This window comes from Ornithodoros turicata, chromosome 4 (assembly GCF_037126465.1).
Source record: "Ornithodoros turicata isolate Travis chromosome 4, ASM3712646v1, whole genome shotgun sequence".
Lineage (NCBI taxonomy): Eukaryota > Metazoa > Arthropoda > Arachnida > Ixodida > Argasidae > Ornithodoros > Ornithodoros turicata.
Genome location: NC_088204.1, coordinates 107434 through 131356, shown reverse-complemented (window position 1 = coordinate 131356; position 23923 = coordinate 107434). Strand labels below are relative to the sequence as shown.

The 23923-nt window shown below is 44.4% G+C and overlaps 2 protein-coding genes across 10 annotated transcripts in view; one reads left to right on the top strand and one right to left on the bottom strand.

Moving 5' to 3' along the window:
• LOC135390553 (gametocyte-specific factor 1 homolog) overlaps positions 1–8850 on the bottom strand; it is a 28347-nt gene extending 19497 nt beyond the window's left edge. For 3 of the 7 annotated variants that reach the window (XR_010421795.1, XM_064620256.1, XM_064620257.1), the window contains exons 1-7: positions 8768–8850; positions 8188–8312; positions 6366–6489; positions 6230–6298; positions 4080–4188; positions 3978–4026; positions 3835–3868 (exon numbers count right to left, since the gene is read on the bottom strand). Coding sequence is in view for 6 of the 7 variants with exons in the window: in XM_064620256.1 (XP_064476326.1) it covers positions 3835–3868; positions 3978–4026; positions 4080–4188; positions 6230–6298; positions 6366–6489; positions 8188–8295 (493 nt within the window). In the remaining variant the exon portion in view is untranslated. Of the gene's footprint in view, positions 1–82; positions 1024–3834; positions 3869–3977; positions 4027–4079; positions 4189–6229; positions 6299–6365; positions 6490–8187; positions 8313–8461; positions 8480–8520 lie in introns of those variants that run through there. The other 4 variants (XM_064620255.1, XM_064620259.1, XM_064620258.1 and 1 more) reach the window with 4 other exon arrangements.
• A 5623-nt stretch (positions 8851–14473) lies between these two features.
• The window catches only part of LOC135390551 (KN motif and ankyrin repeat domain-containing protein 1-like), a 41841-nt gene continuing 32391 nt past the window's right edge, over positions 14474–23923 (top strand). For 2 of the 3 annotated variants that reach the window (XM_064620250.1, XM_064620248.1), the window contains exons 1-4: positions 14474–14694; positions 17699–17727; positions 17990–18091; positions 18623–18882. In XM_064620250.1, the coding sequence (XP_064476320.1) occupies positions 17721–17727; positions 17990–18091; positions 18623–18882 (369 nt within the window). In that variant the 5' untranslated portion in view covers positions 14474–14694; positions 17699–17720. Of the gene's footprint in view, positions 14695–14934; positions 15091–17698; positions 17728–17989; positions 18092–18622; positions 18883–23923 lie in introns of those variants that run through there. The other variant, XM_064620249.1, reaches the window with a different exon arrangement.

The window sequence follows — 23923 nt, the reverse complement described above, 5'->3', positions numbered from 1 at the left end:
GGATATGACACCCCCTGTCACCTTTAAAAGGCATTTCTCCCAAATTTTTGTTTTAAGTTTGCAGTGACAGATGAGCTTCTCGAACAATCCTCCTTTCATGATTTTCTAGTTCATTCAGAGAGAGAATACAACACGCTCAAAGCATGTATTGCAAATTATGTTATGCCACCAGGATTGTCTAAAAGTTCTTCAACACATACTGCAGGGCAGGTGGAGGTTTACATTGTGGGTGAATAAATCTGTCGCACGACATCACTACAACAGCATCGTGGAAGGTACAACTTGGAACAAAAGTTTACGGAACACCAAGGTGTCACATTTCTCCATTGGAGTGACACCCTAGGAGCTATTGAGAGATGGATAGTCTTATTCCATCGCTTCCCGATAGCTAGCAGGGGGCCGTTCCGATGAAGAAATTCGCTCATCCATTGAAGTGATAACAATTATTTTCTAGCTCAATTGGGAAGATCCATTACAAAATTTGAAATTAACTTTCACTATGTTAAAGAAGAATATTACTCTTTGGCAAGTCTAACTCAGTATTGATTCATGTAATGCACTGGCAACAGTTATGACAGAGAAAGAAAGATGTGTTCATCCAGCACAGTGCCTCCAAACTTTGCTTGTTCACAAATGTAAACCCAGACAGAAAAACTTTGTGGCATCACATTCCGATATATTTAACAAGGTACAAAAAACACAATAATGTTGTGACATCCTTTGCCAAAACAAACTGGTGTGAAATGTGTTCCTTGACAGTAGTCCTTACAAGAAAAATACTCAACGTAGTTAGCTTATACAACACAAACATGAAAGGATAACCTTTTACACTGAAAAGGAAAATGAAGGAAGTGAGGCCAAGTATTTATGGCTTCCCCATTAAAGTGTTGGAATACAATCTATGATAATGCACAAATGAAGCTAAGAAAGTCTAAGCGTCAGCCTTTTTACGACCTCTTCCCATTGCTAGAAGTTTCCCCTTCACGTCAGGCACTTGGTCCTTCCCAATGCTCTTTGAGAAATCTGTGCAATAGAGAAACCACAAGGGTGACACGCCGCTTGCTCACTTTCTCTGAGACGCGATGAGAACAGTTTCTTTTTTCGTGGGCTATGATATTTATGTATTGTGTATTGCTTGTTATGGAAACAAATCCATTATTGTTGGGGATGGGGCAACACACACCCTAGTGACACCTCTGCCTGTAATGCATGATGGTAAGTAAGTGTTCTGCGGCTGAAACATACTCACAGACAAACACAACACAAGCCTCAAGGTGCCTAAAAACATTAACAATTGAAATATGGCAGTCGTCGCCAGAACCACTGATTGTTGTAAGTGTCCTAACCACGGTACTGCGCTGGCATCTATTCTCAGACGACGTACAAAGGCCGTACATTTTTTCTCATACACACACATATACATACAACAGTTGCTCAAGATTGACAACAGTCTTTTGCTGAGAAAAATCAGAGTAAACGTGATTAAATAAAGCTTGCGGAGGACTAAGTGTAATCCTTCTCGGGTCAGCAGGACGTGCAGCAGCTAATATTATAATTATAATAATAAATTTAAATAATACACATCTCTCTGTCTGTAAACAAATGACGTCATAGTGTTTGACAGCGCCACCAACTTGGTACAGTTGAACTACCGTCGAAGCTAGGGGTGAACAAGGTCGCGCCCAAAAGTCATGGTCTTGTGGGGATCACAATGGTCCCTGAAAGGGACGCCAACCTTTGGTTCTACTTTTCTTTCAATAGGAGGCAGCGAACAAGTACCCATTCATGGAACCCAGCCCTCCGATTTTGTTTCGGTTTCAGTCTGTCTACCAATCTCAATGACGTTTCTCGGATTGAGGTCTATTAAATAGATCTTGGTGGTGGGATAGTTGGTATAAGTTCAGTGTGTCAGGCTTTTTGTACTTCTACACAGTGCATAGACCTCTGAGAAGTAATGTGTAAGGAACTTCGGGGGAATTGTCGTCGCTGCACGTGTGCCAAAGGAGAGACGGCGTTCTCTTTCCATAGACTGTCTGACGACGCTACGTTTTATTTACAATATATACATGGGCTGAGGGTCGTCACTGGAAACCTATCGAATCATCTATCATATCAATAATCATAAGTCAGCTAATGCATTACAGGTGGATCAGATTACATGTCTTTTATGCATACTTTACGAACAAGGAAAGATAAACGAACACAAGCGTCACTACAGTTTTCAGTGATACCCAACCGTTGGCAACACAAACCCGCCATCTTGTTGTGGTCATGTGCAAAGTCATGTTGAGGTCATGTAACTTTGTTTGCATGCCGCTTTAGCACTTGCCGACATATTCCCGTTAGCATAAAGACGAGAGATTAACGCATTTTACCAACTTCTGTTTAAGCTGTAAGTTGTAAGGTGCTTCTTCCACGACATGGTATCCAATTTTTCCTTAGTTTAAGTCCACCACACCGGCTCAGCGTGCCTTAACGCAGGGTCGTAATCACATCTTTGGAAGTGGTCAACAGTACGACCCCTCATGTACAAAACTGCACATTTTACCGCAATGGAAAAACGACCAAAACGAGGCACAGAAAAAGCATACACTTCATTTACAAACGGTTTGGCCACAAATGACGGGCAAGGTCATCTTTAAGGTTACGTGTGTGGTGATGTTTGCTGCGACGTGTGACCATGACCGGTTCAGAATGCATTGCGTTCGCCCGGTACAATTTCGTCTATGACACTCGATGCCACCCTGTGGTTCGCAAGGTGACTCGGCAGAAATATTTTCTCAGTGACGTCACTCTGGCCAGAAGGAGTCACTCAAAGTTCTCTGGACACTTAATCAATTTAGAGTTCACATATACACTCCTGCATGATGTCAGAACTGATCAAAAGTTGCACAAACACACTTAAAGGAGCCGTCTAGAGACAAAAGGAAGCGGCATGGAATGGAGACATAAGGCTTCCCCGCCACGAAACAAGAGCAAAATGCAGCAGTCTGCTGAGAAGTTCATGGGAACTGTCTGCTGGGGCACGCAGCGTATCATCCATCTCAACTTCTTGGAGCAAATAGTCACGATTAATGCCAAGTACTTCTCCACGTTGATAAAGGGTGTCGTGCAAAACACAATTTGCAAAAAAAAGGCCTGGGATGTTGTCCGGAAGGGTAATTCTTCATAACAATGCACGACAAATTTGACAGTGGCAGCCCTTGCTGAAATACACAGAGTGGTCTTGCCCTATCCCCCTTACAACCCAGATTTAGCCCCAAGTGGTTAAGATTTGCTTGGGTCCCTTAAAAAGCACCTTGGAGGAAAGACGTTCCACACAGATGAAGCCCTCCAGAAAGATGTCCTGCAGCGGCTACCACAGCAGCCCGCTTATTTCTACCCCAAAGGCATCTAAGCGTTGCCACAGCGATAGCAGCGGTGTCTACATGCACACGGTGAATACTTTGAAAAACATCAAGTCTAGAGCTTTCGAAATTTTCCATAGTATTTAAAGAAACACTCAAACAACCGCTCATGTACTTGGGTCTGTTTATGCCACTGCCTTGAACTTGTATTGTATGTACATGTGTGTGTGTGTGTGTGTAAGAGAAGATGAAACTCCCCAATCATCATCAAATAAAGTTGTTTTGAGAAGAAATGTAGGAAAGAATGTGAAGAGAACAAGTGTTTTAGCTGAATGAGGTCCCTTGGTGAGTCATCGGAGAGCACATACCAGTGTAACGTGGTTAGCACAATCGACTGCCAATCGAAAGTTATATGGTTCAATTCCACCGGTTTGACGAATGCCATATTTCAGTTGTATTCAACAGTACATCAAAGATGGTTTCTCACCAGAGGGCAGTGAGCCGGGCTGTGCCTGCAGGACCTAAAGCCAAAATGGTAGCCATTTTTTCGTACAAGCTCATTTGCTAGCGATGCTTCGATTGACTCATTTGTATCACCTGACCTCAAATTCCTTGAAATGAAATACCTACCTTCTGCTCACTTTCTGGCTGGCTAGGTACCGGAAGGGTGATATCCTCACTGAAACAATAATTCTTTTATGATGCACATCCTTGCCAATTTGGAAACTGTACCTGTGGAAAAGTGAAGCATAATAGGTCCTACGTTGAGCTGGGGTCATTCCCTGAACGTTGCGAAACATTGGTGCAACACTTGGCAACTTGTATGCCTGAGTTGACCCATCTGTAGAATGGACACCAAATGAGGAAGAAACATTCTCAAGAACCTCACATGGACATGTTACGTGAAGGTCAAGTAGTCCAACCATTGCACATTTCTAAGGGAATTATTCATTAATCTGCTGGGTGTACTGTCGTATGCCACCCACTGCATATCTCTTGCATGAAAGTTAAAATAAACATCTCTCTTCCAGACAATGTCCCTGCAATAACCACTGGACCAGTTGTCCAACGGACTCATTAATCAAAGCCATATTACTATTAGAATTAATATCACAAAATTTTGCTATGCAAATGAACAAAAACCAAGGAGCAGTGCACAAAAAACACAACCTTCACCTCTGGCAGTTTATCTAGCCAGCAGATCAGCGCCTACTCTAATCAGCTCCATAGCACATGGCCAACTTACTCAAACTTGTCATCTTACAAATACCTTTAAAATCAATACTTAGAATTACATATAACTTAAATGCAGTAACTTGTTCTCATTTCTTAGGTTACTCCCTTTCACCAAAGGCGCTCCTTCTGTGGCGTTTAGTGGATACATGGGAGAATGTCTTGGCACGAAAGGCATGTTGGTGAATGCTGTTACAGTCGGTGGGGAGGACTTGTGTTTTATGGGGTCATAGTGAGTGACATCAACAGCTGACTAAAACAATAAGTGTGGCCTGAGTTTGTATCTGTGGAGTGAGGTTGTCAGGCGAGATGTCTGCAGAGGATATCATGGGAAAACAAGGCTATCTTCACTCTGTTCGTCCACACATTGTAACTTGATAGTAATGAGCCACTTCTGCAAGTGTTTAGCATTCTACTCCTTTACTTTTTTGCCTGGAACTCATTAACTTAACTTAAATACTATTTTTGAGTAGCTTGTACAAGCCAAGGAATAAGCGATGTTCTCCCCACACCAGCTCATGTGCATAGCAAAATTTGGCAATGGATATTTCAATGGCGCTTTAAGTAATAGTTGGCTACAATTCCGCTATCTCACATCTTCCCAACAGCCTAGAGGCTAAATGAATGACTGATGACTAAACGTTAATAAATTTTCAGTAATTAGTGATCTGGTAGTTACAGTCACTTTGAACGAATGTCTGCCTTGCCTGTCTATAACTACGGTTCTGTGGTTTTTGGATCTGTCTATCTATCTATCAATATATAAAAGACTAGAAGAACTTAAAACAATTCGGACTTTCTAAGATCCACCACGTTTTCGAGGTTTAATAGCAAGAACAAAGCTTCTCAAGATTTTTGTGAGTACGTTATTTCACAGTTGTCACTTTTTCTCCAAATTTCGGATACTAACTCTGCTGTAAAACATAATTGACCAAAAACTGGGAAATCATCAAATTCTGAAAAATACTATTCTGAATATGGCACTAAAATAACTCTGAAAGCCTGGAACCCCTACGTATAACCCAGCAAAGCATCTATGCTGCTTCCATGCCATTTTGTAATAGGTGAGTATAAACACCCTGTATAGAAATAAAAAGTCTACTACTCTGTTATGTTGGGACCATGGGCGTACAGGTTGGGACAAAAGTTTACAGAACACGCGAGCAACATACTTTTTCTTAGGTGCGACACCCTAGTGGCCACGGGTGCGTTCACTGTTTCGGAGGGATGGAAGTGGTAGTTACGGTGTTGTTTGAGTGTGCCAGGGAAGAGGAAGCTACCACTGTGCGTCGCTAACAGCGCACCCTTCCACCCCTCCGAAACAGTGAACTCACCCGCTTCCGGCGGCCACTAGGGTGTCGCACCCAAGAAAAAGTATGCTGCTCGTGTGTTCCGTAAACTTTTGTCCCAACCTGTACCAAGATGGGGGGGCCATGCCTTTAACATGCCGAATAATTGAACCTCTGTATGCAATAAGGGGTTAAGTCGAAAGCTCCCAACCGAGAAGATGGGCCTCATCCGATTGTCCGGTACATACTGGTATGTAGATGTCACCGCAGAAAAAAAAAAAAGTACAAAGGGGATAAATCGAGTTATCCCCTTATTGCATACAGATGTTCAATTATTTAAATACGAATAAGAGACATCACCTGCATCCCAGTCCTCGTCAAATTCCATATCCTCATTCTTTGATGGTGAAGCGCCCGTCAGTTGTGTTTCTATCGTAACATGAGCACATCATGAGTCACTCAGATTGTGACTCCTCTTGGCTATGCTATGGCTCACCAATGAGATATTTTTCTACGGTGTTCCTCTTGGGGCAAGTAAATACATGGTGAGCAAACTCGAAGGCATGCACTATGTGATCTGCTGCATATGGGCACATCTTTACGTCGTGTTGGGGATGTTGCTGCATGTTGCAAGCACATAAAATCACACTGGGTTTACAAACCGAGAAAAAATACAGTGCTGAACAAAAACAATATATAAGTAAGGTTGTTAAGGTTCTATCGTGAAGGCAAAGGAGGGTGCTTCGCGCATGGGAGACTCGGAAGGCTACTGCAGGCGTCCCAATTTCGCTACAGTTGCACTAATTGTGGGAAAACTGTTTTTGCCCGCCTAACATTCCATACTGACCAAAAAACAGAAACAAAGTTGTGTGCCTCTAGAGTGCTCCTTTAAAATGAAGTCTTCGGAACAACTTCAATAGGCGCTATTCTCGTCAAAGTAATTGAGGCAGTGTTGCCACATCTAGAGATTTGTATGGAGATCTACAGATTATTTCTGAAATCTTGAGATTTTTTGACTCTGATGAAACAAGCCTGAGCATGGGCTACACAAACATTCACAACAATATCATTGTGTATTCTGTATATTCCTGTACATTCCCATGCTCAGGCTTGTTTCATCAAGGACTTGATGCATCAGCTAGCCTGTGTTTATGCCATGTTGTCAGATTTTTGGACAATCGTTAAAGAAAGTTGTGACGAGAAGTCTGATTCACGATGCGTCACTCTCGGGTGAAAAGACAACAAATTTTTAATTTCACGTTTGCTTCATGGTGTGCGTGTTAAAAATGACTGTCAGTATAATCTTTTATATTTTGTACCACTCGTGGCACGGAAGCTGCTAGTACTTAATCACACAATGTAGATACTAATCATCAAGGTTAGATTGCTTATGTAATGATTTGTCCCATGATGATTGATTTTTTTCTTATTTCTATTGCTTGCATTGGAAGCAAACGGATCTTGCGTGATGGCCCACACAGTGGCACTGACGAACAGGTGGTGTGCTATTTCAAAGCAGTTTGCCTGACTGCTTGTGGCTCGGTTCTTCCCAGACAGCATAGCCGGCGCCATGATTCAAACCCGGTAACTCAGTAGAGCCAAGCCATTCTGTGCAGACCTCAATAACTTTTGCTGTCACATATTTGTGTTGTTTTGTTGCAAAATAGAAAATGTCAGACGATAAAACACAAAATCCCGGCCTAAAAACTATAAATTAAGCAAATTATGTGTTTTATGCCATCTACAGATTTTTACGGAAAGCTCCATACCTTTTCATAAGTGATCTCCATACTTTTTCTCAGACGGGTCTGGCAACAGTGAATCGAGGTGGATTACTTTAATGGCACCCGGATTACTTTAATTGGCATGTCCGCATCTCGGGCTATCGAATGCTGGACCCTCGTTACAAAGAGGCCCGCCAGAGGTGCCGCTACGAATCCATCCATCCATCCACTTTTACGAGGATAGACTAGGGCCCCGGCAACCCAACACGACTGAGGGGTTCCTCAAATTCGCAGAGATGTGTTAACAGAATTAACAAATACATATCCATGGGCGCGGATCTAGGGGGGTCCAGGGGTCCGGACCCCCCCTCAATTCCAGACTTAAACATAGGGTTCAATGGACCAATCCCAGCATGCACCTGGCACTTATCCAAAGCGGACCCCCTCCTCGGAAAAATCCTAGATCCGCCCGTGACGAGTAGAACCTGAGCTTGGACAACAAAGAAACACAACAGCTCAACGATGAGCTCTCGTCTGTGTTTCTTCGCTCGTGCTGTACTCATCATATATGATCCACAGCTTGCCTGTACATACCTTTCTGCATTTGGCGATATGAATGCTGAGTCTGTTACTTTTCACTTGATGTGCTGGATTGAACGGGCAGGACACCAGAGGCTCGGTTCGACATGTGAAGCTCGCCATGACGCATTCGAGAAAACCTGAAAATCGTACGCATTACGTTTTGTTGCACTCAACTTGAAAGACACAAAAATAAGAAGCAACAGGATTGATGGCATAAATGCAGGTCGGCTCAGGCTTTGTCTATGATGAACCCACTAGAGCACAAACTAGTCGCAGGTATATATACCAAGGTATACTACAAAATCACGGTGACATGCGCAAGCGTCTTGTATAATGTGTACGCACCTACGTCTGCTACCTACATGCTTGCTACGCACAAAAACCAAGACTGGTAGAAGCGTGAAGCGTCTCGTGGTGTGTGGTGGGTCTCGTGTCTCGTCAGCGGCCAGCGCCACAGCGCGCGCAAGGCACAACACGTCGCAACAGGATCGAATAAAATGTTACAAAATCGGGGAGGAAGTCGGGAGAATACTTCTGGCGTTAACATTGCAAGACGAGCACTAACGAAATACGCTAGAACAGATTGCGATACCAGGAGGCTCGGAACATGAATCGAAGGAATGACCACCACTTGTGGAGCCTATCCTGATGTGAAAGCGTACCTGAGCCTGAACTGAACTAGAGATGGGTCCGAAAACCTCCCGCCGCGACAGCGTTTTTTTACAATTAAAGTGTGTTGTAGTGGGACCTTTTTGAGCCGAAATATTTTTCGTGCATGCTTTTAAGAAAATCCAAGCGAGGCATCGGGACCAGACAACGTTCCAATGAATTTTTAAACGCACTGGAAGACATCCGTTGAACGACAGCCGCAGCCGTTGTAAGAACACGTTAACACAACGTTGTTTCAGCATGGTGCTCACAATTTAAGAGTAAATGACTTTGGAATGGCATAAAAGCACGGGAAGCAGCGCAAGCAACAAAGCGTTGCTAAATCGAAACTTTAGGGTAGATCACGTGGTGGACAGGGGGAATCACGACCTACCAGATTATAACGACCATGTCACAATCAGAAAACCACGTGCAGAAAACCCTATAAGGAGCCTGTCCGCACGATCCGCCAGGGGCGCTACTGATCGGCACAACACGATTGGACGATGGAAATTTGAATTCTGAACGCGCAGAAGCGTGTGTACGACCACCGTAGCAGACTACAGCCGGCTCCAACAGCTCCCCATAGAGCCCATAGTTTGAGATAATTCACACAACACTGGGCACACGACCAATGAAATTGCGACGTGGTGGATATTATGCACAACCAGTCGGCCAATCAGGAGCCTCCATGTTTGGCTGGCTTTTCGGTCGGTCCTGGCTACCATCGACTTCTACTGGATTTCAGGCCTGCCGCCGTTACTCGGTATTCAAAGTAACTAAAGCGATTTTGGGGTAAAACTGTGCGTACAAAGCCCACTGCGTTGCTGACACACTGGGACAAGGTTCGAACATGAAGCAGAACAAACACACCGTTCAACTCCTAATACCGAGCCAGTCTCATGAGTGCGTACCATTTCATGATGAGCATCTTCTTTCGCTGCCTGCGGTGCATCCATTATAGCGAAGCGAAAAGCGCTTGTGTGGCACGTAATCCTGTCTTTGTTGACAGTCCTCGAAGTCCAACGGCGTTCGAACTTGTTCTTCACGCTCCAACTTATGAAGCATTCCGGTACCGCAGTTGACAAATTGTTCGTGGGATAACAGTTGTGTCCAGACACAGCACAACACGCGTAGACTCACAAGGACAAACTAATAAACCCGCGAACATATTTCTGCGAACTGTTCTGTCGACTGACACCACCACACCACCGAACACAGGAGGACGACATGCCGGCCATGCTATTTCGAAACTATGCTGAAACGGCCGAGACGCTGTACGCACATGCGCGCTACAAAATGCGATTTCAAAACGTTCTCGACCAATCGGAGCGCGCGCACAGTCTAGGCCAATGGGCTTGCAACATGGTGTATGGGCGCAATGGTACATACTTTACAGCTGCTACAGCCGCGTCCGCGGGTACCTGAGGAGGACCAGCGACAGCTCCTATGAAAACGCGTAGAATGATGATGATAATCAACCTCAGAATGAAACATCTGTGGAAGTCCACCGCTTGTACAGAAATACTAAGGTAAGCTGAAGTACAAAGTATTGTAGAAGTTGAGGAAGCAATAACTGGGACGATCAGAAGCGCCACCGCTGCCTTCCAAAAATGCGGCGCATGCAAGGTGCGCGCGCGCATGACATGGTCGTTATAATCTAGTAATCTAGTAGGTCGTGTCATGGAGGAAGGAAACACAAGGAGCGGCCCCTCCGACAGTTTTCTATCGGGACGAGCGTAGCCGGCCTCGCATTGCATTCTGGGATGCTCCTGTCTGCCACGTGACCGTTCACGTGACCCTCCAGACAGCATGGCTCCAGCAAAGCAGACGACGCGAGCTGTAGTTGTGTTGCAGTTCAGATGGCAGTATTACGGTGAACGCGTGCTTGCACTTTATTTCTGTGTGTTATGAATGTTTACTGTTCTATTAGAAGACCAGTCACAGTGTGCAGAACGCAAAAGGAGTACGCGGGACCGGAAACCTTACGTGTGGCAACGGTTACTTCCAACATATGTACTTTTCTTGACTAAGTGGTTAAGAATGCCGTTCCATTAATCAGATTTGTACAACAACTGAAGCTATGAAATGAATCTGTGGCAGAGTTTGAGGTCCCAAATGAACAATTCAAGATGACTCGAAGACACACGGGCGACTAAAGCAAGTTACCGTGTACTTACGAACAAAACGCGTTCCCGTGACAGAGCTGATTTCAGTTCAACGAGAGCGGCAGCGGGGACAGGAACACATTACCATACGTCGTTCCTACGACGGTGCTCACATTTTCACAATAAATTACTTCCAAGAAGCAATATAATACGGACAGCAGCGCGAGGAACAAAGCCTTGCAAAACCGAAACTTTAGAGGGGATCACGTGGTGGACAGGAAGCAATGGCGATTTTGACCCGAGCGACCGCTAGAGGGTGGCTACGCTAGTCTGGAGGGAAGAGCCGCTCCCAGTGTTGCCAATTTAGCGGATTTCCCGCTAGATCTGGCGGATTCAATTTGCATTTGGCGGGATATTTTTGAATTTAGCGGCTGGCGGATATTTTAGCGGTTTCTTGACAAAATTTAGCGGATTCTAGCGGAACTCTTTCTCAACGTACGCTCACTCTCCCTTGTTTGTGATACAAACGTACGTACGTACGCCAACATATGCGCGGCAGCGCCACGTGTCACAGTTGCGTCAGCGACATGGTCAGAGACTTGCTGCAGGTGCGATGAGGCCATCTGCATACCGGCTTCAAGGTGGCGGCAGCGTGTCAAAAAGTACCGGCGGCGGCTGGCGCACATACATGTTACCGCTCAATCCGAAACTACCGAGCCAAGCTCCAGCCGTGCAGCGATAGTTTCCGTTTCTGGCGTTTCTGGTTACGGGAGGCGGTGCGATTATAACATTTGTTGGACAAAGCATGACGCAATGCTTTACAGAAAAAAGAGAAACAAAAGCTAATATAGCATTTTTATAGAAAACTTTACGAAACGCGTCTCCGTTTTCGGTCAGCCACATCGCCCTCCCCTGCAGCGCGCGGTTTCGTTTTTGGGGAGCGTCTGCGGTTTCCATGTGCGTCTTCCGACTACGTTGTATGTAGTGCGTGTTTTCAACTCTCTCAGCATGCCAAAGGTGACCTACACGCAGAAGTTCCGCAAAGAGTGGCTCAGGGACCCACTTTTAAGCTCCTGGTTGCGATCGAAAGCAGGAGTAGATGGTAGTGAAACGGCCGAGTGCCGGTATTGTGGATGTGCGATTGGTTGCAAGTACTCTGACCTCAAGGCGCACTGCAACAGCCTAAAGCATAAGAAAGCGGTAGGACATTTTGCGTCAGGACAACAAACAGTTAGTTTCGCACCTGCGAAAGCCGATGCAGCACATGAAGCGGAAGGCAGGACTGCGCTTTTTATTGCCGAGCACAGTTCCATACTCACTGCAGACCATTTGTGCGAACTGTACAAGAAAACATTTCCTGACAGTGTAGCCGCAAAGCAATATCAAATGCATCGCACCAAGTGTTCAGCAGTGCTCAAGAATGTGATTTTTCCACACTTCATGGAAGACCTCGCACATGACATAGGCGATTCTTTCTACAGTTTGATAATAGACGAATCCACCGATATCAGTGTAACGAAGCTGCTGGCTATATCAATAATATACTTCAGCGAGAAAACGTCCAGGATCGTCACAACATTCCTTGGGCTCTCCGTGTTGGAGAAATGCGACGCCAACAGCATTGTCTGTGCAGTGATGTCCATGCTCAAAAAGTACAACCTCGCAGCAGGGAAAATGAGAGGGCTAGGTACGGACAACGCGAGCGTGATGGTCGGGGTGAACAGTGGCGTGTATCAAAAACTGAAGGAGGGAATACCTACACTGATCCTAATCCGCTGCGTCTGCCATTCCCTTCAACTCTCTGTTTCTGCAGCCTCCGATGCACTGCCAAGAAATATTGAATATCTCATCAGTGAGACATACAACTGGTTTTCTCGTTCTTCTGCGAGGCAGCTGGCGTACAGGGAACTGTATGGTCTCATCAACGAGGGAAAAGAGCCGCTAAAAATTGTACAAGCATGTTCAACGAGATGGCTGTCCATTGAAAGTGCAGTTGCGAGAGTCCTGGACCAGTGGCTCGAGTTGAAGACTCACTTCGAGACAGTGAGGCTCTCTGAAAAGTGCTATGCAGCAGAGTTATTGTACGCGATGTTCAGTGACAATACGAACCTTGCGTACTTAACTTTCTTGAGGCCAATACTCGCGGACGTGCAAAGAGTCAACAAAGCATTCGAGGCCAATGATGCTGACCAAACAAGGCTTTTGAGTGATCTAACTCTCCTCCTTACGTCCTTGTTCAAGAAGGTAGTGGTGCCAACGGCAAAACTCTGTCCATTGACCTCGACTTTAGAGGGAAACTTGGACCCCAAGCCATACCTAGGCTACCTTTTTGAAAAACAAATGCGGGAAATGAAAGAAAGTGGAATGTCGTCCCATGAAGAGCTAACGATAAGATCACGTTGCGTTAAGTTCATCGTTGCTCTGGTAGAGCAAATAAGACAGCGTCTTCCAGGGAACATCGACGTACTTAGCAAGGTGTCTTTGTTGTCCGTCCAGAAATCACTTAGTGTACTAAAAGAGCCACTTGTGCCGCTACTGGAAGCTTTGAACGTGGACTCCGCCGACATTGAAAGGATCGAGCACCAGTGGAGGAACATTACACTCGTGGAATGGAAGAAGACTTCGACGACACAGGCATTCTGGTGCGAAGTCAAATCGTACCGGAACTCTTGCAACGAAAATCCCTACCAGGAGCTAGCTAACTTCGCTATCTCACTGCTGGTCCTGCCTTACTCGAATGCAGAAGTAGAACGTGCATTCAGTCAGTTGAACCTCGTGAAAAACAAGCTGCGGAACCAGCTCAAACCTGAAATGGTGGAGGCTCTTTTGACGATCCGCGCGGGACTGAGACGTCATGGAAAAGGCTGCTTCGAATATGACCTCCCGGGAGAAGTAGTCAGGAACATCGGCACCCTAGCCTGTTACGATGGACCTTCATCGAGCAGCAGCACCCAGGCTTCTTGCGATGATGACCTCTCTTTTGACGCTCTTTTCTAAGTTCAATTTTCTCTATAATTTTTTGGTTTACTTGTTTCTTTTGCAAGAAGCGCTGTCGTTACATTGGTGTATCCATACGTATGTTTATTTAGATCCGTGAAATCGGAGTTCTGCCACGTTGCAGTATGTGACAATGAAAAAAGAAATACAAATGTTTTACGTTTTATCCTCTATGCATCTCTCTCACTGGTTAAGCAAGTAAAGAAATTTGAGGTCTTGATTTCAGTCATATACACCGTCATTATTTTCAACTACCACCTGAAAATGCTGCTGGCACGTGGACCTTTGCAGGGAACCGTTTTTAAACTGTACTTTGGACGCATAGCGGAATTTAGCAGAATGCAGAGCACATTTAGCGGATTCTGGCGGAATATTGGAGCGATTCTGGCGGGCTGCCTTCTCAGAATGTTGGCAACACTGGCCGCTCCTTGTGTTTCCTTCCTCCATGGGTCGTGTGGTCGTGATCTGGCCTAGGCGGCCTAGGCCTAGCCTGTGGGCCTTTCAGGGTGGCCCTGGATTGGCTTGGCTGATTTGTTTAGCTCGATCGCTGTTCGGCTCATGGTTCGGCTGTTCTTTTGGTTGTTTCTTTCTATTTGGAAGTTGCTTTATGTTGTTTCGTGAAGGTTGGCGATTGCGTGGACGTAACGTTGAAGTGCCTTGTGTGCGTCTTGTGGGCTTCTTTTATGGCTGATAGGGGAAATACCTCCACCCTCTTGGCAGCTTCTTCGGAGGACTGACGTGATCATCATGGATACTTTTAAATAGGGTAAGCACCAATATGTATTGAAAATAGTTGCGCGGGTTGGTCGTACATTATAAACTCGGTAAAAACCATAAAACCACCAGTGCTGGGTACAAGATAGAGCACCACTCACTGAGCAACAGTGCTCCGTGTGTGTTTGTCTTGTACTCAGCGCTGGAGGTTTTATGATTGTTACCGATTTTAACCAATATGCAGTTTGCTCACCCACTTGTTGTCAACTGTCCCTCCTCAAACCCTCAAACTCAAGGATATGTCGTCTCGCATCGAAAGTTCGTTCAGAGCATGAAAAGCCACACACATCTGACGCAATCATGGAAAAACGTAGTTCGTGCCAAACGAAAGTGATATGGGTGTGCTCAGAGACGTTTGATCAACAGGTTATCGCCGCGGTTCATATGAGTAAGAATTTTCTGGCATCCAATGTTGATGTAAAGCATACCTGTGTCAACTGAACACAATTTCATAAATATTTGGCATGATATCCTTGAAATGTTTCTTATGGTTTGCTCAACTCGTGAGAACCCTGTATATACAACAAGAACTCGTGTCATAGTACTTTTGAGCTGTCTGTGTTGTTTCGTGCGCATTGTCCCGACCGTGTAATTGGATGTGTGGATTGCACACTCAAAGGTAGGTCATGCGCTATCAAATACGACAATAGAGAGAGGACGAGAAAGAACGTGCTGCTAAGGACAGCCACCCACACGCAGAAACGTCACCTGTGTAGGCCGCCTGTGTGTTTGCTTTTCGTCCCACTTAAAAGATGCCTTCGGTAGATGTGGGTTGGTTGCTTAGTGGCAGCATAGAGTCTAGCCTTTCAGGAGGGCAAACAAATGTACAGTAATCTCCTAATGCTTATCAACGTAATTAAAAGCTTTCGCCGTCTAATGAACATTTAGAGAGATTGAGAGAGAAAACCGTCCACAAAGGCAACAACAAACCCAAATTGCCATTAATACAATACAATGCAGTGTCCTTCTATTTCTGATATCAGTCTAAGTTTCCAACTGCTCCGTTTGTACAAAAGGGACCTCTTTCTATAGGGTTGTATTAGAAGCAGAGAATATTTAAAGTTCATGCTTTGTAGTATCGTCCAAGTTGTGGTAATGGGTATACAAGGTGTTTTTTTTTTTTTTTTTTTGTAAAGGGCTATGAGAGCAGCATAGATGTCACTTGCCGTTGACTTATACGGCCAGGTGGATGCCCTTTCGAAGAAAATATGCAACAACACGTAATTACCTAAAATTCATTAATTAACTCTTTAATTAGTGGATTTCATGCAAAAGCCAGATAGCAGAATGAAAGAGTATCAAGTTGAAAGCCATTCCACATTTAAAAAATCCTGGAACACACATGTGCAGTAAGGTATCAGTCACGGAATTTTGATATGCGAATGAGTCAAGATGACTGTGACTGGAAATGCAGGAAGTACAGCTCATTTTAGGATTTCTGCTGCAAAGTAGACCAAGACCAACACAGAGTTAGAAACAACACACAGTTGTGGAGCCAGACAGTGTGTGAGCAATTCATGAATGAAAAACTCCACTCGACACACCGAGAGAAATAAATAGGCTGTCCTTCCAAATTACGTACTGAAAATATGAAAAAGGATTCGAGAAAAATCTGTACTTCTTAACAAACAATTATCACAATCTTACGGAGCACTGAAATTATCCTGTATTTAAACATTGTATTGTTGTCATTGCTTATGGTTTCCGTTTGGAAAAGACGTAGAGAAACGAGAGAGAAACAACGCGCTGACTTTAGTGAGACTGTATGGTTTTGGGTTTGCTGCCTTAATATTACTTATGAGAATTAAAATGCAATGGGTTTTGTACAGTGTTGTACCCGTTATCGAAATATGGTATCGCGATACCAATACTCGTTACTTTAGTAGAAAGTATCAAAATACCGATACCGATACGTGTTTCTTAAAGTAACGAGTACCGTTACTAAAAATAGTAACGCGATACTTTGCCCAATACTTTTGTTGAAAATACGCAGTTGATGCAACAGACATCTCGCATATATATACACCCCATCTGTATAATAGCAAACTGGGAGAAGACAGTTTTGCACTTGACCTCTGTTTGTTGACCCCAACTCTTTTGTTGAGCGCAGCGTGGTTATGTCCTCCAGGTTCGAAAAAAAAGTGAACATGTGTTTGGAATAATTCCTGTTACGGAACACGTAGGTGTGTCCACAGGCTTCTTGTCAAGCGCTAGGTGGACCAGTGACAATGAATAAGAGTATGAAATATGGTCGGTCGGGAAATGGTGGAGCACTAAAAAAGTATCGTTATCGGTAACGATACGAAGATCGCGTTACCGTAAATTTGTAACTAAAATACTTTTCCGATACCGATTTAAAAAAGTATCGCGATCCGCACTCCGATACCGAAAAAAGTATCGATTTCTGTAACGGCATTACGTACAACACTGGTTTTGTACAACGCTGTTCCGTCATCTCCACTCCATCTGCATCTCTCTTTGCTTTCTAATTTTCCAGAGATGGTGCTGCTTAGTGTAAGTTGAGAAGATTAAGATGAGCTTATGTTAATCCTTATGTTAGTTACAGCATTAGCCTACCAACCTGCAAGCTAATGCCAGGTTGTTGTTGTGACTGTAACTTGTTATGGTTCAGGAGCAACAAGAAGTGCTCACATACACATGTGCTGCCTAACATGAACAGGGGCTGCAGTAGGCTGGACAACAGTAAATGCAATGCGTGAAGATCTGGTTTCATTCGTAATTCTTTATGAAATTTTTGGAGCTTCCTTCCGTTTGGTGCTCAAGGGCCCTTGGGCCACAGAATAGCTGGTGCGGGTTCCCCGCATTTTACCCGCAACGACGCTAAGTTTTTGCCCACAAATCGCAGAACTGCACAGGTATCCCTGGGTATACCTGCACCCACCTCTAGCTATATATGCCAAATAAAAGGCAAACACCAGTGGAGGTGGTGAATACATGCCATGTCTCAATGGATTGTTTTCTATCTTTTTCTTCAGGTTATGTAATTTGGGACCAACCATGTATGGTAAGCCATTTTATTCTTTAAGATCTGTCTGAGCACGTACAATGCGTGGTCATGCAAATCGCCTGAAAGTGGGAGCAGGCTGGTGCAGAACTGAAAAATTGACACCTCTGAGTCTCAACTCTGATGTGTAAAAATTGTCCATCATAAAGTTTTCAGGAGTGGTCACCTGGCTTATTATTAGCTAACCCCATCTTAATGGCCATTATTAGCTAACTGTTGTCAATGTAGGTGCAGCTGTGTGTTACAAATATTCTTTCTTCAGCGCCGACAGAGTCTGAGTTGAAGGAGAAATTGGAAAATCTTCGATCACCTTCGCGTAGTCCACCTTCTGCAATCAGCCCCAGAAAGCGTAATGTCAGATTGGGTAAGCAAAGATTATGTAAACAGATATTCAGGTCACTCGGGGAATTCTTGTTGTTTATGTAATTTGTACTTTCTGAAAGTTATTCATAAGTTGTATGCAGAATCTTTTAAGTTGACCACTGTTTTGGTGTAGGCCTGTAGGGTTTGCACTGGTACCTATGCACTTGTAACACGTGGGCTGCAGTATTACCTTAGACAATCCTTTTCACAAGCTCTTGAAATTTATACGAGTAGAAGTATGCTCAATGATGATGAAAGTGATGATTTACATATTAGGATGGTAACCAACCTCATAGGTTGTCGTAGGTAGAATGAAAAACAGTTTTGTCAGTCCTAAAAAATGTTTAGAGATATCATTTTTTGTTGTTGTTGTTTAAAATGTAATTCCTACCGCAATGATTTTTTTACATGCGGAGAGACGCTTTTTGGTTGGACAAATAAGGAGCAAAAATTTTGGCACAAATTCCTGCCACTTTGGATGACATGTGAGAGTTATTTGGGAGGCAAATTATATTTTTTGCCAAACTGCCAGGTTACCACACTTGGACACCAGGAATGCTCCACGAGCAGCTTCGTCGAGAAGGTAGCCGGTGTGAGTGCTGCCCATACGGGTACCACATCCATCGAGACTTTGTTGCTTATTGTGACTCTCTGGGGACGACTGACTCACAATTGGACCGCCTACGGAAGATGCGGGGTCAACGTCGCAGGCAGCGCAAGAGTCTTGAGAACTACTTGGGGATGCTGAAAATGGATGAGCAGAAGCAAGCAGTGCTGCATGTGCCTGTTAAGGTAATATCTCAGTTCGGCCTCAACTGCAGTTGAGTGTTTCTGCTTACATAATCAATGCTTGGTTTTAAGTAAAAGAAATCATGCGATTAAATACAGTGCCTCTGTACCGTTACTGATGGTGGCTCACTGATGGCAATACATTATGTATGTTGGGAAAAGTATGTCGGTTAGACTTCCAATAGATCGAAGCGCGTCTATCTATAGAAAAAGCATTGCAAGTCAAGAGACGTCCAAATGTGTTTTCAACCATCTTTTTAGGCAGTGATTAATTTTTTGTTTTGGCCTGTCCTTGGATGCCAGCGCATTTGTAGGCACCAGATGGCTCAATGTGTTTTTTAAGGGGTTATCTAGAGCTGTGCAAATAGCAAAATTTCCATTGTAAATAGTTTACGAATATTTCACTTACACTGCAAATCGAATCTGAATAATTTCTTCAGATGACGAATCGAATTCGAATAATCATAAAATGCCCAATTCGAGTAATTTCGAATAACTCATGGTGAAATATTTTGTGGTGTTGTGCTCATTGGATGATGCCGGCTACGGCTCGAAATTATAAAGAACACTTTACAACATAGTGGTGATTCAATTTCAACTCAGGCACCATCAGCGATTTTTGCTGAAAAAATATTTGTGGTCTCCTTTCTCAGGCTGAGCATAGAACAGCAAGTATTTTTTCTCTAGCCTCTATGGTTCCAGAGGAAGAAAATTCGGAAAGAAATTGGTAGCTTCAACGCACTTTCGGACGTTGCGATTTTGACATCCAATATCTCCCCAACGAACACTGTCAGGGCTACAATATATTTTTCTCGCGCTGTCAACCCTCCTGGCTTCTACTCTGTGTGTTCAGTTTCGGCGGCTGTTCTGATATTTTGCAGGTAAAAATGTGCAAAGTCGGCTTAAACAGCGAAAATTACTCATATTCTCGCATTTATTTCTGGGCTTCTGTACATGATAGAGGAAAGAGAAATATATCTGCGTGTTGGGCAGGCTTAGCTCTACAATTGGTACTTAATTTATCTTTCTAGACCAGGTTGTTGTGACGCACAGAGGCTTCTTCCTCATGTAACATGTGCTTTTCTCAAAAATTCCACCCCGAATTTTCTTGAAATTCTGCAGGCAGATGTACGTGAAGTCATAGTCCACAAAAAATTTAGGGTTCTTTTCGAAGAGAGTGAAAGTTACAGCACGCCGAAGTTTGTTTGATTTGATTCGGGTTTTATCGGCGCATCAGCTAGAAAGGCCATAATGGCAAAGTTTCTGTGTCGGTGTGTGCGTCATGTGATGGCCATGATAGCACCATGGGAACTCCTGTGGTCGGCATTCCAGTTTCTTTTTGTGACAACCATGTATGCTCCTTGTAGGCAACCTTAGGAGGCGTCCTTCAGTTGGCATAGAGGCATAGGAAAGATTTTGGCGTCTGTCTGTAAGAATATGTTGAGGTGTCGGGAGCAGCCGCTGCTAATGAACAAGGAAGCAAGAAGAGTAACAAGATTAGCACCACCCGTGCTGCACCCATCCGGCTTTTTCCACGATAGGCCACAGCAAGAGTGAAGCCAACGGAATTGGTGGATTGATAAAACACAACTTGCGGTCGTCATCCACCGTGATAATCACCTCGGCAATGGCAATGGCCGCTGTGTTAAGTGCAAAAATCGAGATAACGAAGCTTTTGGTGCTGGAAAGCAGAAAGCTTGAAGCCTTCCGTACGCAAAAGAAGAGCGAGTGGGCAAGCCTTCAGCCAGCGACTGGAATCCAGTCTTGTTACTTGTGGACAAAGAGAGAGAACACAAGCGGAGCAGGTTGCTGTTCAGATGTTGAGGTGGTGGTGATGATGATGATTATTCAGATTTTCTTGGCGCATAAGTGACGACAGATGTTGAGGATTGCCTGAGTCTGCATTCTGATCTGATACATGGTGACGTGTGGCGAGAGCTCGCCAACATTGGCAGAATTTCTTTAGGTGTGGCATAAAACTTATATATGTTGAACATGAGAGAACTGATGTTCTGTGGCTGGAACAACATAGAAAGGACAATCACATACAAGGCCTCAAGTTGCCTAAGAAATTAACGATGAAAGATGGAAGTCACTGAAAAGGTTAGCCAGCTGTCGGACTCGAACCCACATCTTCTGGATTCAGGGCTCTACCAATTGAGCTAAGCTAACACACCTCCCCAGCCACTTCCAAGGGTGCGCCATCTGAAGGGACACATCAACCACTCTCTCTCTCACTCATCCCCCTTTCACACATTTTTCTCACTCATACACAAAATCATACGACGGGATCGACGCAAGCGGCAACTGTTGAACATGAACTGTTGAACATCCCGTCGTATGATTGTGTGTGCATGAGAAAAATGTAAGAGTGAAAGGGGGATGAGTGAATGAGAGTGGTTGATTTGTCCCTTCAGATGATGCACCCTTAGAAGTCGCTGGGGAGGTGTGTTAGCTTAGCTCAATTGGTAGAGCCCTGGACCGGTAATCCAGAAGATGTGGGTTCGAGTCCTACAGCTGGCTAACCTTTTCAGTGACTTCTATCGTTCATCGTTATATATGTTGATCAATCAATGTAAATAATGTAATAACGTGATCAGCGAAATGTTGTAAATAAACAGTGGCTTATCTTCACTTTCACCGTCTATAGAGCTCGGTGATAGCTTTCATGCTGGCAATGCGCGTTGAGTGGCACTGTGACGCACACAGTTGATCTATGTTCCTCTACACAGAAAAATATTCCTTTCCTCTAGAAAAATATGAATATACAGACCACTGGAGTTCCCACAGTGCACGGCCATCACACAGAAACTTTGGCACGCTGTAACTTTCACTCTCCTAGGAAAGAACCCTTAATTTTTTGTGAACTATGACATCACGTACGGGCGCATCTGCCTGCAGAATATCAAGAAAATTTGGGGTGGTGGTTTCCGGGAAAAGCGCGCTCGAAAAATGCCTTTTTTCACATGTTACATGAGGGAAGAAGCCTCCATGCGTCGCAGCAACCTGGTCTAGACAGGTAAACTTAGTACCAAATTGTAGAGCTAAGCCTGCCCAATACGCCGATACCTTTCTCTTTCTCCTAGCATGTATAGAAGCCCAGAAATATGCGTGAAATAAGTGCGAGAATATCAGTAATTTTTGCTGTTTAAACTGACTTTGCACATTTTTACCTGCAAAATATAAGATATTACGCCGAAACTGAACACACAGGGTAGAAGCCAGGAGGGTTGACAGTGCGAGAAAAAAAAATCGCAGCCCTGACGCGTTCGTTGGGGAGATATTGGATGTCAAAATCGCAACATTGGAAAGTTTGCTGAAGCTACCAATTTCCCTCTGAATTCTCTCCGAAAAACAAGCACAAGAATGAAGGAACATAGAAGGGATAAAATTTAAAAGAACTACGTGACCATGTGTGGCTAACCGGACACAAAGTTAACCTAGATAACCCTGACATTTTAGTGCACGAAGAACGATGGGAAGTACGTAAACAACTCAAATCTTGGTTCACCAAAATGACCCAGGCCTTCTTCCAGACAGCACCCTACCATTAATAGATAAGAAAGAAATTCAGCCAAGACACTTGTTTCTGATGATGGGACCAGTACTGTTCATTAAACGTTAAGCTTTTAGTTGAAAGATGATAGTCACTGAAAAGGTTAGCCAGCTGTAGGACTTGAACCCACATCTTCTGGATTCAGGGCTCTACCAATTGAGCTAAGCTAACACACCTCCCCAGCCACTTCCAAGGTGCGCCATCTGAAGGGACACATCAACCACTCTCTCTCACTCATCCCCCTTTCACACCTTTTTCTCACTCATACACAAAATCATACGACGGGATCGACGCAAGCGGCAACTGTTGAACATGAGAGAACTGGCAACTGGCAATTTCCTAGGCAAATTGAGCCTTGTATGTGTTTGTTGTTCCAGCCTCAGAACATCAGTTCTCTGATGTTCAACGTTTGCCGCTTGCGTCGATCCCTGTCGCATGAATGTGTGTATGAGTGTGCAAAAATGTAAGAGTGAAAGGAGGATGAGTGAGAGAGAGAGTGACTGGTTTGTCCCTTCAGATGACGCACCCTGGAAGTTGCTGAGAAGGCGTGTTAGCTCAATTGGTAGAGCCCTGGACCGGTAATCCAGAAGATGTGGGTTCGAGTCCTACAGCTGGCTAACCTTTTCAGTGACTTTCATCTTTCATCATTAATTTCTTAGGCAACTTGAGGCCTTGTATGTGATTGTCCTTTCTATGTTGTTCCAGCCTCAGAACACCAGTTCTCCCATGTTCAAGCTTTTAGTTGTTTTTAATGTTGTAGTGCCCATATGCATTTTTACCAATAAACATGACACACCCCGGCCTTTGGACCATATTCAAGACTGTATGGGAGACGTAAGACATGTTGCTTTGGCTGTTACTCAACGTTACCTCGACTCTGCCAAAAAAACGTTTCCATGGCCATCTTCACTTCAGTTAGATGTGCCTCAACCAACATGTGATTCCCCGAAGCCTTGTGAACACGACGTATGGAATACATCTGACTCGGACTTATGAAATAAACTGCCTGAAAACCCACGTTTAGGAAAGCAAGGGTATAATCTACGGAACGAGGAAAGCGCTTCATAGATGAAGCTCCAGCAACTCACGAATGTGGATGACTTCCAACTAGTGATTCGTGCTCTACAACAGACTCAATTCCTATAACACCAGAAAGTTACTACGGTACACAAGCAGAAACTCTGTGTATGTTAGAAGAAGTGGACATGCTAACCTCGTTGCATGCGCACCCGTTCTGGCGCACCTGCCTCAACTTTCGAAATAAACCCGTCCCGTGCACACGCACTGTTGCTGGCTCACAGGTTATGGGCCCAGGACACTAGAACTGTGGATATGGGAGACAGCGGCAAGTTTACGGTTGCAAAGCTCACGGACGGCAATTATCAGGTCTGGAAGTTCAAAATGAAGATGTTGCTGACCCAGGAAGGAACGTGGACATACGTGGACGGACCTACTCCACAGACACCTTCTGCAGACTGGACGGCTGGC